Consider the following 15574-nt stretch of genomic DNA (forward strand, 5'->3'; position numbering starts at 1 on the left):
GGGATCATGGCAGGGGGCTTCCTGACACTGAGAACCTCATCCATAGCTTAAGCCATCTGGCCAATCAATGCTGAATGTCTGTCTCAGACTGGCACTGTGGTTCAAGCTGGGCCCTGTCTCAGCAAACGTACATGATAGAATCTTGGTGAAGACTCTAGAGCCAAACTGCATGGCCATGTAAGGGGTCTGAGGCTGTGAAAGACTCAGGGAATCTGAGGTAGGACATTCTGAGGCTGTGACATCCTCTGTCCTTTATGCCATGACCTGTGGGCCTTGTTAACTGTAGCTAGGATGAGGGTACTTCCCATCCCAGGTCGGAGTAGCTGGCTTATATACATAAAAACCTTGTCAAGCAACACTAGTGGGTCCTTACAATGGACACAGAAAGTGCCCAGACATCTAAAACCACCATCGCCCGTAGCAGTGACTGAGGCCAGCTTCCCAAATTAGAAAAACAAAACAAAACAAAATCTGCTGGGCAGGCTGATGTCAGGGGGCTATGACCTGGTCCTCTAGCACATGCTGCCTACATCACAGAAACAGGAAAGGCCTCTTTAGGTGGGCGGCCATTCCTAGGGCTGAGGTGGACCATTCGTGAATGCATTCACTGGCATTTTTAAAACGCCTAGTATTTGTAAGCCTGCCCAGGCCCAGAGCCCATGAGATGTGTGCATGCCACTGCAGGGAAAGGGACAGAGGGAGAGTGTCAGAGGAGACCCAGCAGGGCAGGCAGGGACAGCCAGTGGCTGGCATCAGACCTCTGGCTTGAGGGGTTTTATTTTGAATCATGCCATAGAAGATCTGAGCAGGAGCTTGAGGGAACTCTTTTCTCTCTGGCTGCACTCTGCTGAGAGGGGCAGGATGGACTCACTGGAGTTTCGGGACAGCTGGGCGTCACTGCTGGACTTTATGACCTTGTAGTTGGCAGGGACGTCTGATGTTGTCGACTGCGACCGTTCCGGCTTTACCCTCAGCTTGCTGTGGTTTTCCAGGACTTGGGCTGCAGTTGCCAAAGCCACTTTTGAGTTCAGAGTTTGGAAAGGGGGGGAGGAAAAGTCCTCTTCCTCATCATCGCCGATGTCCCAAGCGTCGCTGGTGTTCCGGGCAAACTCATGGAAACTGGAGGCCTTCTTGTTCTTCAGAGGAACTGAGTTGACTTTCGACCGTTCTTTGATGAAGCTTCAAGAAAGGAGACGGCACTGCTGAGCATCGCGGTCACCTGACCACCTTTATTAGCATTTGTCACACACTGTCATAACTAACGACCCCCCAACACATCTGTCCATCTTCAGAGAAAACCAGCCGCGGCCACTGCTCACGGGGAGCACCCAGACGGACGAGCAGACGGCCGGCTCATCAGCTGCCTTCCACACGCTCTCTGATTTCCCCGCACTCCTGAACTTGTGAAACCATCTTACTAGTTTGAGCTAAAAGATGTGAGGGATCCACGCCACACTGGTAGCTGCCCCGTGGCCCATCCTGCTCACCGTGACCTGCAAGGTTTCAGCTTCAGGGCCTCCCTCTGCCTGGGTCATTGAGCGACTAGGTGGACCACAGCCTGCCTTCCACCCCTGCCCCACTCCATGCTGGACACACATAAGAACTCAGCCTTAACCACAGAATCCACGGAGGTGTCAAGGTTGATCTGCTAGGCCAGTGTAAGCTGGAGTAGCCGTCAGAGTAGGATGCCAGCTGCTGGGGGGCTGGGTAACGTTAACTGTCCATACACATAGCTTTACGGCTCAAAATGAAAAGCCTCCTCTTTTTACTCTGCCAGCCTAGAGAAAAATGTCTGAGCTTGGTGCTTCTTTCACGAGCAGTTTTTTTCTCCCTTTTGAAACACAATTAACTTCAGACTGAGAGAAGCAGCCACGTGAGAGGCTACAGTATACAATACATGGGAACTGGACCACAAAGTGATAAAAAATCACTAAAACCTTTCACTCACCTCCTCGGCAGCAAGGCAGGACTACAGTGGACAGCAGAGCAGGCTGTGCCTAAAGAGTCTCTATTTCTTATATTTTTGGTTGTGAGCCTAGCCTTTAATGGCTGAGCCATCTCTCCAGCCCAAGAGTCCCCATTTCTAAGGCATTCCACCCAGGGATCCAACACCTCTGACCTCCTGGGGCACCTGCACCTATGAGCATGTACCACCGCAGATGACAGACAGACAGAGACAGACACAGACAGAAACATACACACACACAATTTTAACATCTTTGGGGCTAGAGAGATGGCTGGGTGGTTAGAGCCCTGGCTGCCCTTGCAGAGGACTCAGGTTCAGTTCCCAGTACCTACCTAGCAGCTCTCGAGCGAGCATCTGTAACTCCAGTTCAGGGGCTCTGTTGCCCTCTTCTGGCACCCCCAGCCACCAAGCATAAAAACTATGGTGCACATATACTCATGGAGGCAAAACACTCATACACACGGAAAAATACATCTTTAGAAAAATGAATCGAAAAAAAGAAAGAAAGAAAGAAAGAAAGAAAGTAAGTCCAGGAGGCAGTGAAAATTCTCAAAAAAGAAAAAGAAAAAAGAAAAAAAAAAAAGCCAGTAAGTGACACATTTGCCTGAGACTCAGTGAAGGACACTTTGGAAAGGAGTGGCCATGGGTTATACTGCTTGGAATCTGACAACACCGCCCTGCAACAGCTGCTCCGCTTACAGAACTGTCTTGGTTTACATAAGATCCGTACACGTTTCGGACAACAGGGAGAATTATACTAGAAAAATGTCTGACAATGGTTAACTGAAGAGGGCAAGTAGGGAATGTAGAGACAGTCAAGCAAACCCAGGCCCCTGGCTTCATGTGCACCGTGCTGTTGCTCAGAGGTGGGACCTGCCACACGGCGCCAGTTTGGAAAGCAATCCATTTAGAAGCCTGTCATGCCAGCAAGTGGCTGACAGGGCTGCCCGGAGATAACAGTTTTATTTGAACTATAAAAATGATTGCAGGCAATACTGCCACTAATAGTAATAATTTAGCAAATTGGAGTCAGTATCCATGGGCAGGAGATGACTTAGTGTCCTGTGCAGTTTAGCTAATTAAAGGCCAGGTGTGGAAGCGTCTGCTGCAATGGAGATTAAGCACAGGTAATTAACGATGGTCTGGAGCTGAGGAGAGAAAGCAATCAAAGCCCAAACAAAGGTGGTAAAACAAGGGCGATAAATGTTTTACGGCAACAACCTGGGACTGTAAAACAGTCTGCTACTGCACTCACAGTGCCCCATGTTCGAGACTATTAATACCAAGCCAGCACAGGCGTGAGAAAAGGAAGCCATTAATCAGAGTGGATGCCTATGTGTGAAGCCGACTGACGGCATGACTCTAGGGAGGCACCAGGGAAAGGGTCCTGGGTTTTACATTATTAACGCGTGAAACATTAAAACAAAGCTCTTCAAGAGTCTGCTGCTCAGTCTGGGCCATGGCCATAGTCCTGAAGCTCTGCCCTCAACACAGAGCCAGGGGAGACCCGGCTGATGATAGGCACAGTAAGGGGAAGGATCTGACCATAAGTGTACCCACTGCCCAGAGGATGTGTGGACGGTGGGTTTACATGTTGACTACGAGTCTCGGGCAATTGTAAAACTAGCAGGCCGGCTCTTCCAGCAGCTGGCTCTGGGCGATGGGGATGCTTTTCTACAGTGACACCCGACTGCGATGCTTAACCTGAGAAGACCATGCTGTCAGGCCACTGGGTGGACACACACACAATTAAAAATAAGATAAAAATATTTTTAAAAGTCTCCACAAAGCTGGGTGGTGGTGGTGGTGGTAGTGGTGGTGCATGCCCATAATAATCTCAGCCCTTGGAAGGCTGAGGCAGGAAGACTCAGACTACAAAACCAGTTTAGGCTGTCTCAAGACCCTGTCTCAAGAACAGTTCCTTTATGGACTGCAGAGGTGACTCAGAGGTTGCTAGGTCTCGTGATGGTGGCGCATGCCTTTAATCCCAACACTTGGGAGGCAGAAGCAGGTGGATCTCTGGGAGATCGAGGCCAGCCTGGTCTACAGAGCTAATAATTCCAGGACAGCCAGGGCTGCACAGAGAAACCCTGTCTTGAAAAAACAAAACAACAACAAAAAAACCAAAAACCACTTGGTTTTGTAGAGGAACTGAGTTTAGTTCCCAGCACCCACATGGTGGCTCACAAGTGGCTGCGACTCCAGTTCTAGGGCATCCGATGCCCTCCTATGCACATACGTGATGTATACGGTGCATATACATATACTCAGGCAAACACACAGACACACAAAATCATTTGTAAGACACAGCCCCTTTGATCAGGCATAGTAATACGTGCCTTTAAACGTCCAGCACTCAGGAGGCAAAGGGAGGCAGGTCTCTATGAGTTTGAAGGCAGCCTGGTCTACACAGTGAGAATCTTCATTCATAGTGAGAAGATTGTTTCTGGCTCACTCAGGGCAGAGAAGCAGTCACTCGGCAAACTGGAGGAGGCGGGTGGGTGACAGGAGAACACACACGCAGGGACGAGGTCTTGACTTACTTTTTCGTGAGCCGAGGATCCAGAGGAGGGTGCTGAGCTCCATACACCGGCTGAATGCTAAAAGCAGGGAGACAAGGGTTCAGTGAGGAAGCTCAACATGCCAGCTGCGAGCCTCGTGTGACAGAGCTATGAGACTCGGAGAGGTCGCCTGCTTCCAGGGACGGCACTTGATCATTCCAAAGACAGTAGCCTACCCTTCAAGACAGGATGTTCCAGTGCCTCAGTACTCCTGACCAGCAGTCAGTCCTGTCTGTATGGACACCAGCACAGGGCCAGCGAGATGCCTCGGCTGGTAGAAGTGCTTGCTGTCCACGTCCGACGACCACGACCACTCCAGCTTGGTGAGCGGTGGAAGGTCACCATCCAGCTAGCCAGGGACCGGCAGCATGGCAGGACAAGAGACCCCCACCTCAGGAAGGTGGGAGGGAGAAGCACCCCTGTTTCCATCTGGAGGAAACCCCTGTAAGCAAGTTCTATTAAGATCTCCTTAAATCTATGTTAAAATCCTCCCTTCTCATAGAATCAATTCTGCTATCAAAAAAATAAATAAAGACAAACAAAAACAAAACCACGTGGCCATTTCCAGGAGGAATGAGATATGTATATAACCTAAGGCCCAGTATATCTACTGCCAAATACCTATCTTTAAAAATAAAACTGTTGGCCAGGTATGGTGGCACACACTTGTAATCCCATCACTCAGGAGGCAGAGGCGGATGGATCTCTGGGAGTTCGAGGTCAGTCTGGTCTACATAGGGAGTTCTAGGCCAGCCAGAGTGACACAGAGAAACCTTGTCTCAAAAAAAAAAAAAAAAAAAAAAAAAAAATCCCTTTTTCTGTGCATGGGTGTTTGTCTGCACCTATGTCTCTGTACTCCTTGAGTACCTGGTGTCCAAGGCAGCCAGAAAGAGGCACTGAATCCTCTGGAGTGTCACTGTCACTTACAGACAGTTATGAGCTGCCATGTAGGTGCTGAAAACTGCTGGACCAGCTCCCTAGCTCCTCCCTTCTCCCCCACATACCTGCCTTAAGGAAAACACAAAGGCTCGTGTATCAGAAGGCATACCTAAAACTACTCAAATCATGATGCTTCTTCTTAGTCTCAAAGGAGGAAAAACAAAAACAACTAACTAACTAAATAAATAGTAAAAAATGTATGTCCTCAATGTCCCTCTCCGAAGACTAGTGGAAGAACCTGTAACGTGTTAACAGCACAGGACATAGCAGTGACCCTCGGGAATGGGCCTGTGAATAACAATGTGAATCCTGTCTAAGTAACAGAGAACACTGTATCCCAGTATTTGGGAGCCAGAGGCCGGTGGATCTTTGTGAATTTGAGCCCAGCTTGTTCTACATAGTGAGTTCAAGGTTAGTCTAGGCCATATACTGAGACCCTGTCTCAAAACAAGAAAGGACATGGCTCTCTGTGATGGTGAAGGGGTGGGAACAAACAAGACACAGGGGCTTCTGGGAAATGACATGTATGTTCAATTTTACTATTCATCAAGTCATTACACATTCTGTGGTGTAATATGTCACAATCAAAATGATCTAAGGTTGTCAAGAGGACTCAGAGGGTGAACGCACTTGCTGACAAGTCTGAGGCCTGAGTTCAATCCCAGGACCCACAAGATGAAACTCCTCTGACTTGTCCTCTGATATCTACACGTGTATCATGACATGCACACACCCACACATACAAATATATACAATAAATAATTATAATTAAAACAGTTACAAATACAATCAGTAGATACATAAAATTTCCAAATTATCAGAATACATACAATGGAGGCACAGTCTAGTCTATACTATAAATTTTTACTAGTTAGTTATAGTTAGTTATAGTTAGTTATAGTTAGTTAGTTAGTTAGTTAGTTAGTTAGTTTTATTTTTCAAGACAGGGTTTCTCTGTATAGCCCTGGCTGTCTTGGAACTCACTCTGTAGACTAGGCTGGACTCAAACTCAGAGATCTACCTGCCTCTGCCTCCTGGGTGCTGAAATTAAAGGTGTGAGCCACCACAGCCGGAGGAAAATTATTTTAAAAAAATATGAAAAGAAAACAGAGACCAAATTTTTTTTTTTTTTTTTTGGTTTTTTGAGACAAGGTTTCTCTGTGTAGTCCTGGCTGTCCTGGAACTCACTCTGTAGACCAGGCTGGCCTCGAACTCAGAGATCCACCTGCCTCTGCCTCCCAAGTGCTGGGATTAAAGGCGTGTGCCACCACCGCCCAGCAACAGAGACCAAATTATACCAATAAATATAAATGACCCGACCTGACTTTTAAAAGAAAAAAGATCTCTAACAGCCAGGAGCTAGTTAAGTAAATTACACGCATCCTAAAGGAAAGAGGCTATTCTGTCCCCACAGACGTGAAATAGACGCCAACTGCGCTGCGTCAGGTGTTTGTACCGGCCAGTGTGCTCTAGAGCAACAGACTCAGAGAATTAATCTACATATAAAGAAGGGATTTGTCAGAATGGCTAACAGGCTGAGGCCCAGCCGGTCCACAATGGCTGTCTACCAACAGACGGTCCAAGAATCCAGCAGGTGTTCAGTCTGATAGACTGGACGTCTCAGCTGGTCTTCAAGATGCACCAGAACCACAGAGAAGTAAGTTCCTCCTCCTGCCAGTGAAGGAACGGACTTGCCAGAGAGAGCAAGAGCAAGCAGGCAGAGAGCAAGCTTCCATGTCCTTCATATAGGCTGCCAGCAGAAGGGGTGGCCCAGAGTAGAGGCGGATCTTCCCACCTCAAAGATCCAGATTAGGAATAGGTCTTCTCTAATTCTCAACAGAGGGATCGCAAATGGCTGAGGAACACTTCAGGAAATGTTCAACATCCTTAGCCATCAGAGGAATGTAAATTAAACTACTTTGAGATTCCACCTGTCATAGGGCTACGATCAATAACACAAGTGACAGCTCATGCTGGCCAGGGTGTGGAGCAAGGGGAACACTCCTCCATTGATGGTGGGAGTGCAAACTTGTACAGCCACTGTGAAGATAAATATGCCGGTACCTCAGGAAATCGTGAATAGATCTATCTCAAGACCCAGCTATACCACTCTTGGGCGTATACTCAAAAGACACCCCATCCTACCACAAAGACACTTGTTCAGCTATGTTCATAGCAGTTTTACTCATAATGGCCAAAACCTGAAAATAACCCAGATGTCCCTCAACTAAAAATGGATAAAGAAACTGTGGAATATTTATACAATGGGTTAATGTGCAGCTGTTAAAAATATGGCATCAAGGAATTTGCCAGTAAACAGATGAAACTAGGAAAAAAAAAATCCTGAGCAAGGCAACCCAGACCCAGGAAGACAAACATGGTATGCACTCACTTGTAAGTGGATATTAGCTGTTAAGGATAATCACACTACAACCCACAGACCCAGAGAGGCTAAGTAACGAGGAGGAGCCCAAGGGGAAATACAACCAATTTTATGAATGGATTGGGGTGAGATAGGAAGGGTCATAAAACCTTCAACCCACACCTGTTCTGCCAGCAAGATGTGCTAGGGCCACCGTGGCTCAGAGCTTGTGAGAGTAGCCAACACGAAGCCCAAGCCACAAGAGGGAGCCCATGCCAGACCCTGCCTGGATGCCCAGGAACTAAGCTGGATGGTGGAGAGACCCATGGTAGAACCAAACATGATGGACCAAAAAAAAAAAAAAAAAAAAAATCAATGAAATATTCTGCGATACTCATAGATCAGTGCCTAGCCCACTCAGAGAGGCTCCCTCCAGCAGCTGATGGGAGCAGATGCTAACACTCACACCCAAACATTAGCTGGAGCTTAGAGAACCCTTCGGAAGAGGCGAGGGAAGGATTGTAGGAGTCAGAGGAATCAAGGACACAAGGAGAACCCACAGAATCAACTAAGCAGGGCTCATAGGGGCTCTCAGAGACTGAGGTGACAACACGGAGCCTACATGGGTCTCTGCTAGGCCATCTGCATACACACTGTGGTTGTTAGCTTGGGATGTTTGTGGGACTCCTAACAGTGGGAGGGGGTGTCCCACTCTTTTGCCTGCTCTTGGGACCCTTTTCCTCCTACTGGGTTACCTCATTCAGCCCTGATGTGAGGGTCTGTGCCTAGACTTATTGCATCTTGTTATGTCGCGTTCAGTTAACATCGCTGGGAGGCCTGCTCTTTTCTGAAAGGAAATGGAGAAGCAGTGGATCTGGGGGAGAGGAGGTGGGGGTATGGCAAGAGTGGATTGAGGGGAGGCTACAGTCGGGATGTACTGTAGGAGAGAAAAATACATTTTTTTTTTTAAAGTAAGCCTTCCTACTTCAAAAGATTAAGAAAAACAAATCAGCCAGGTGATGGTGGCGCACGCCTTTAATCCCAGCACTTGGGAGGCAGAGGCAGGTGGATCTTTTGAGTTTGAGGCCAGCCTGGTCTACAGAGTGAGTTCCAGGACAGCCAGGACTACACAGAGAAATTCTATCTGGAAAAAAAAAAAAAAAAGGAAGGAACAAAACAGGAAGGCAGGAAGGCAGGAAGGCAGGCAGTAGGCAGGCAGTAGGCAGGCAGGCAGGCAGGCAGGCAGGTAGGCAGGCAGGCAGGCAGGTAAGTCTCTCACAAGTGTACCCAGCCATTGGGTTTTAGTTGACTCCAGATGTAGTCAAGATGACAACCAAGAATAGCATCACAGATGCAGAACTTTTAAGCACAATGACTCCATATATTTTGCAAAAGTACTAAAATTAAAATGTGTTCACATCTGTATCTTATAATTTGGGGGGCAGGGACAGAGTTTTGGTGGAGAGGCTGCAGAGCGGGGCCAGCCTCAGGAAGAGCGCTTGCTCCCCCTGCGGACAAGTCCCTCTCTGACTCTGCATCGTTCACAAGCAGCACTTTTATATGATACAAACGACACAATCCTGAGAGGGCTGGGAGGCTTAGCACAGCTCCTGGTGGTGGGCAGCAGTCTGTGGGTGAGTCCATACACACAAGAAAACCCAGCTTCTCTCTCTCTCTCTCTCTCTCTCTCTCTCTCTCTGTGTGTGTGTGTGTGTGTGTGTGTGTGTGTGCGCGCGCGCGCACCTGTGTGAGCACATATGCATCACATACACGAGTGCCCTCTGGGACTGGAGTTAGAGATAGCCACATGGGGGCTGGGAATTGAACTCAGGACCTCTGGAGAAATAGTCAGCACTCTTAACCACTGAGCCATCTCTCCAGCCTCCTAGGTTCAAGCATTGAACTCTTAGGTCCGGAGCCCTCTCTTAAATGCTACAAGGCAGAAGGATCCCACCAGGCCAGTAAGGTTAGCTGACTGGATAAAAAAGTAAGATCTTCAAATCCTCTCTGAGAAAAGGCATATCGAATCATATGGACCTAAGGGCCAGAGGCCATCAACTACCAAGGAAGAGGCTCTTCCGCCCCCAGGAGTCTATTTTTCAAAGATGCTGGCTGACATGCTGGCGCAGCCAGAAAGGCTCTGATAAATGATGGGCTGTGACAGCAGAAGCATTGGTGCCTAAATCGAATTTGTTAGCGTGTTCTTGAACTAGACGATGATGTATCTGAACCAGGGACACTTTGTGTAATAAATCAGTTTGCTGAACCTCAATGAAGACAGGTGGGAAGTTATAAAAGGAAGAGAAGCCAAGATTATCCCAGGGGCCTGACGAGGACGGACTACAGAGTGGGAGAGCAAAGGTGCCCATTTACTGACTTTACAGTTCACCTAGGAGGGCCTGGAGAGCTGGCTCAGGGGTTAAGAGTACTGGCTGCTTTTCCAAAAGATAAGGGCTCAATTCCTAGCACCCACACAGTAGCTCAAAACTCCATTTCCAGAAGACCTGACCACCTTTCTGTCCCAGACATACACACAAAATAATTCAAAAAAGTTTAAATAATTCACCTACGAGCCCGTGCCAACCAGGTCCCTTGAGACCCGCACACTCGGTGCTGGGACAAGCTGGTTGCCACTCCACCTCAGAACAGGCATTTGCCCTGTCGGTGGCTGGGATGGCGGTGGCGTACACATCTGCAATTTTAGAACTTAGCAGACTGGCTAAGTAGAGTACACCAGGCCTGCCTAGACTACACTATGAGATTCTGCCTAATTGCTTGAAGTGTGAAAGCATTTCACCGCCACTTTCAGGCAGAAAGGAGAGTGCCAAGAAAAGACAGTACGGAGAGGTCTGCTCTCTAACACTGCCACATACCAGCCAGGAGACATAAGTCATCGGGAGCCCCTGATGTCTCTCACGTCCTTCCCTAGGTGCCAGGTGTTGGCTATGCCCTACGGTACAGGGACCCTTCTGTCCACTGCTGGTCTTTACTAGTTTCTTTCCTTTTCTTTGTTATTCTTGTGCACTGTGTAAGTGCAGACGCTGTGCCATATGCGGGAGGTCCCTCCACCGTGGGTTCCAGGGATGGAATCCAGGTTGTCGGGTCTGTGGGAGCAAGTCTCTTACCTACTGAGCACACTCACTGGCCCTAATTAGTATCTATGTGTCTCCCTCCTCCTCCCCTTCACCTCTTCTTCCTCTTCCTCCTCATCCTCTGCCCCTCCTCCTCTTCCTCTTCTTCTTATCTTCTTCCTCCCCCCTCTTCTTTGTCTTGTGATGCTGGTGAGATCAAGGGCTTCAGCTCCCCGAGGCAAGTGCCCTGACACTAGCTCAGGCCCCGCCCAGCAGGCTCCCTCCACACCTGGCTGTTTTCACTGAGCCACATGTTTCCACCCAGCTCCACGTCTACTTATCTGATCACAAACATGACATATGCTCAGTGGAAAAACCGGAAAGCCGGCCAGCCATTTGTTCTCTTCAGCAGGGAAGCACCAATTCTGAGCAGAGTTTCAGCTTCTAGAAAGCTGTGGCCTCTGTGGCTTCTTTGTGGAGTGTCATCGTGCAGCACATACCAGCGGGCACAGACCATCCCGAGTGGGTCAAGTCAGAGCCCCACAGGCCTGCTCTCTGCTTCAGCTGACTCCTCTCTGGTACACCTGAAAGCTTCAGACTAAATGCTGCTGCCCAAAGACCACCACACACACGCTCTGAAGAGACAGCATGCAGCCAAGGGGCTAGCCTCTGCCACGTTAGAGAAGACAAACCAACAGAATGTGTTGCGGGAGGTTTCTTACTCAGTTGCAACACTGGGAAAGCCTTGGTGGGAAAGACCGGCATGTGTCTGGTGCTGACACGGAAGCTGAGCAAATACCAGAATAGAACGGCCCATTTTAAATGCCAAGAACTTTGGCAACAGGACTCCATTCACACTGGTGCTCCGTGGAGTCTTCCAGCCCCCAGGGTTGGCCGTTTCAGCAATAATTCAGTACCTTCTATAATCACTTACTTTATCAGCAGAAACATTTCCAAACCAAGAATGGGATATAATAGACCTGCCCAGGCAAACACCGGCCATTACACTGATCTACTATCAGATTCCTAAAAGCTCTGAAAGGACCAAATGACAGGGAGAGACCTTAGTTAAAAGTACATGAGTGAGTATACACTTCAGGAACCGGCCATTTTTCTCAACTTTTTCTTTTCTTTTTTTTTTTTTTTTCCAACAGGAGACAGAACCCAGTGCTGGCCAGATCACTCAGTCCCAAGCATCTCAATACCATTTTTTTTTTTCTCATCTCATGTTGTCCAGTGTCCAGACTGTTCTTGAAATCCTGATCCTCCTGCCTCAACCACACACAAATTCTAAGATTCTAGACAGTGGGGGCCAGCACCTCAGCTTCTTTTAATACTAATAACCTCAACTTTAATACTAATCATGACTCCCTTGAATTTTGTTTTGTTGAGACTTGTGTAGTACAGGGTTATCTCCAACAACACATGTAGCTAAGGCTATGGCTGAACTTCTGACATCCTACCTCACCCTCCCAGGGCTGTGATTACAAGCATGCACCACCGCCATCCCACTTGGCTGTATGTGGTGCTGGGAACTGAACCCAAGTGCTTCTTCATGCTCTGTGTGGTGCTGGGAACTGAACCCAAGTGCTCTGCCAACTGAGCCACATCCCCAGCCCTCCTTGACTTTTTTGTTTTTAAGAATGATTTATTTTATTTATATGAGTACACCGTCGCTGTCTTTAGACACACCAGAAGAGGAAATCGGATGGCATTACAGATGGTTGTGAGCCACCATGTGGTTGCTGGGAATTGAACTCAGGACCTCTGGAGCAATCAGTGCTCTTAACTGCTGAGCCATCTCTCCAGCCCCCTCCTTGACTTTAAAAACAAGCATTTGGGGGCTGCAGAGATGGCTCCGCTCATCAGAGAATGGGCTGCTCATCCAGAGGACCAGGAATCAAATCCCCACCCAGAGGCTCACCACTGTCTGTAACTCCAGATCCAGAGGATCCAACGCTGCCTTCTGGCCTTCAAGGCACGTATGTGGTGCATAGACACTTGTGCAGGCAAAACTCCCATACACAGAAAATAAGAAGAAATAATATCTCAGGAAAATTACTAACAAGCTTTTTGCTCAAAAACAAGAGAAGGCTTAGCAGCAGGCCTGGAAACAAGTGGGGGGGGGGGTGAGCAGCTGGCACTACCACAGTCTTTCCTATGCCCTTCCTGACATGTATCCACACTCTGTGGACTGCAGAAGCACCGACAGGCAGGGCACTGGGGCAAGGAGTCCTGAAGTCCACTCTGTGGTCCAGGAAAGTCACCTGCCTTCCCGTCTGCCCTCCTTTTCTTATCCACAGGAGTCTTAGCCTCCAGTTCTAGTGTTCAGCAACTTTTACACACTCAGCTGCTCCCCGGGGCCAGCAATTTGCTACTTCCAAAAGGACAGCACACAAGAGCCCACCTTCTGCACCAGCCCTGAAGTCTGCTCCCGAGAGCCAAGCATGCCTGGCCGATGTGTAAGCGTGATGCTCGTTCACAAGTGGTCCAGACCGCAAGGCCCACTCTGTCCAAGCCTCTTGCTCCATAGGTAAGGAAATCAAGTATGGCCGAGCTCAATGTTCTGTTTTAAAACTTGGCTTACTTTTTATTACTCTGTGTGTGTGTGTGTGTGTGTGTGTGTGTGTGTGTTGTGCACGTGCATCTAACATACATATGGAGGCCAGAGGACAACTTGGGAAGTCAGTTCTCTCCTTCCACTGTGCAGGTCCTGGGTACTGAACTCAGGTCTTCAGGTTTGGTGGTAGGTGCCTGTGCCCACTAGCCTCTTCCCTTGGCTGCTTCTCTACAGATCAGTCCTTGGGAGTGGCCCCTCCTCCCTCTCCCTACTCCCCACAGCCAATGATCTGCAAAGACTCAAGGATCTGCACTCAACTGTTCTTCCCTACTCCCTGTCCCGGCTCAGCCCTCACTGCCTTGCTCACTGTAATGCAGTGGCCACCTAGCCTGCCTCCCACACCTGTCCTTGCAGAACTTAGGCGGGGGTTGGCGGGTGTGTGTGTGTGTGTGTGTGTGTGTGTGTGTGTGTGTGTGTGTGTGTGAGGGCTGAGGTAGTGCTGCAAGGTCTGGCTGGATATGACACAGCTGAGAAAGGTATCTGTCCCCATATCTAGTCACCTTCCTAATACTAAGTGGACTATAGGATGAATGTCCTATAGCCACTGAAGACACAGGACCAAGTCACCCACTTTCTCAGGTTAGCTAGAATGGGTTTTCCTGGTGCTGGGACTGACCCTTGACCTCAAGGTCTCAGACAACAGTTCTACCGCTGAGCTACAACCCGGACCCTCCTTTTAGTTTTTTTGTTTTGTTTCTTGAGACAGGTCACCTAATTAGAAAATATCAGACCTGGGATTTTAACCCAGGCAATCCAGTTACTGAGCCTGCATTCTGTACATAGGTCCATTTTGTAACAATGATGCATGCTGCCCTGTCGGCCTACACATCAATACCAAGATCTTGGCCAGGTGTGCTGGCATAGACCTTTAATCACAACATCCAGAGGCAGAGGCATATGGATCTCTGTGGGTTTTATTGTTGTTTTGTTTGGTTTGGTTTTTCAAGTCATGGGTTTCTCTGTGTAACTATGGCTGTCTTGGAACTTGTACAGATGACCCTCTGTGAATTTTGTTTGTTTGTTTTTCTTTTGTAAGACAAGATTTCTCTGTGTAGCCTTAGCTGTCCTAAATCTCACCTCGAACTCAGAGGTCTGCCTCTGCCTCCCAAGGGCTGGGATTAAAAGTGTGTTTCACCTTTTTGGCTCTCAGTGAATTTAAGGCCATCCTGGTCTACACAGTGAGTTCCAGGCCAACCACAGCATATAATAAGACACTATCTAAAAATAAGTATTTGTCAGAAATGTCTTGAAATCAGGGGCAGGAGAGATGGCTGGGTGGTTAAGAGCACTGGCTCTTCTTGCAGAGGACCTGGATTCAGTTCTCAGCAGTCACATGGCCACTCTCAAGCATCTGCAACTTCAGTTCCAAGGGATCCACTGCCCTCTACTGACTTCTACAGGCCCTGCACACACATGATCCACTTAACATACATGCAAACAAACAAAAATTTGGCAGGGGTGGGGGGTGGGGGGGATATGGCTCCACAGTTAAGAGTACCCATCACTCTTGAGGAGTACCCAAGAGTCTGGTTCTCTGCACACACATCACAGCTTACAACCATTCATAATTCCGGTTCCAGGGGGATCCAAATGGCTTTTATGCCCTCTGTCACCAACACCAGATGTGTACGTGCATATACATACACGCAGGCAAAACACTTGAACACTTAAAATAAAAATATGCACACCTTAGATCCCAGCCCTTAGGAGGAAGAAGCAGGTGGATCTCTCTTGAGTTTGAGACCAGCCTGATCTATACAGTAGGAAACTTAGTGAGACACTATCTTAAAAGCAAACTGTAGTGATGTATGCCTTTAATCCCAGCCCTTGGGAGGCAGAAGCAAGTCAATCTCTGTGAGTTCAAGGCCAGCCTTGGTCTACATAGTTGAGTTCCTGGACAGCCAGGGCTACATAGTGAGACTCTGTCTCAAAACAAACAACATTTAAAGAATGCTTCAGTTTTTTTTTTTCTTTTAAGGTCTTATTTATTCATGTATTTTTTATGTATATGAGTACTCTATCTGCATGTACACCTGCATGATGGAAGAGGAATCA

General features: G+C 48.2%; 1 protein-coding gene across 1 annotated transcript in view; it reads right to left on the reverse strand.

Annotated features, from left to right (window-relative positions):
• Positions 1 to 15574, reverse strand: part of Tbc1d22b (TBC1 domain family member 22B) — a 50660-nt gene that overhangs the window by 32028 nt on the left and 3058 nt on the right. The window contains 2 exon segments of the mRNA XM_034524659.2: positions 872 to 1179; positions 4510 to 4566. Of these exon segments, the coding sequence (XP_034380550.1) occupies positions 872 to 1179; positions 4510 to 4566 (365 nt within the window).

This window comes from Arvicanthis niloticus, chromosome 20, assembly GCF_011762505.2.
Source record: "Arvicanthis niloticus isolate mArvNil1 chromosome 20, mArvNil1.pat.X, whole genome shotgun sequence".
Classification (NCBI taxonomy): Eukaryota; Metazoa; Chordata; class Mammalia; order Rodentia; family Muridae; genus Arvicanthis; species Arvicanthis niloticus.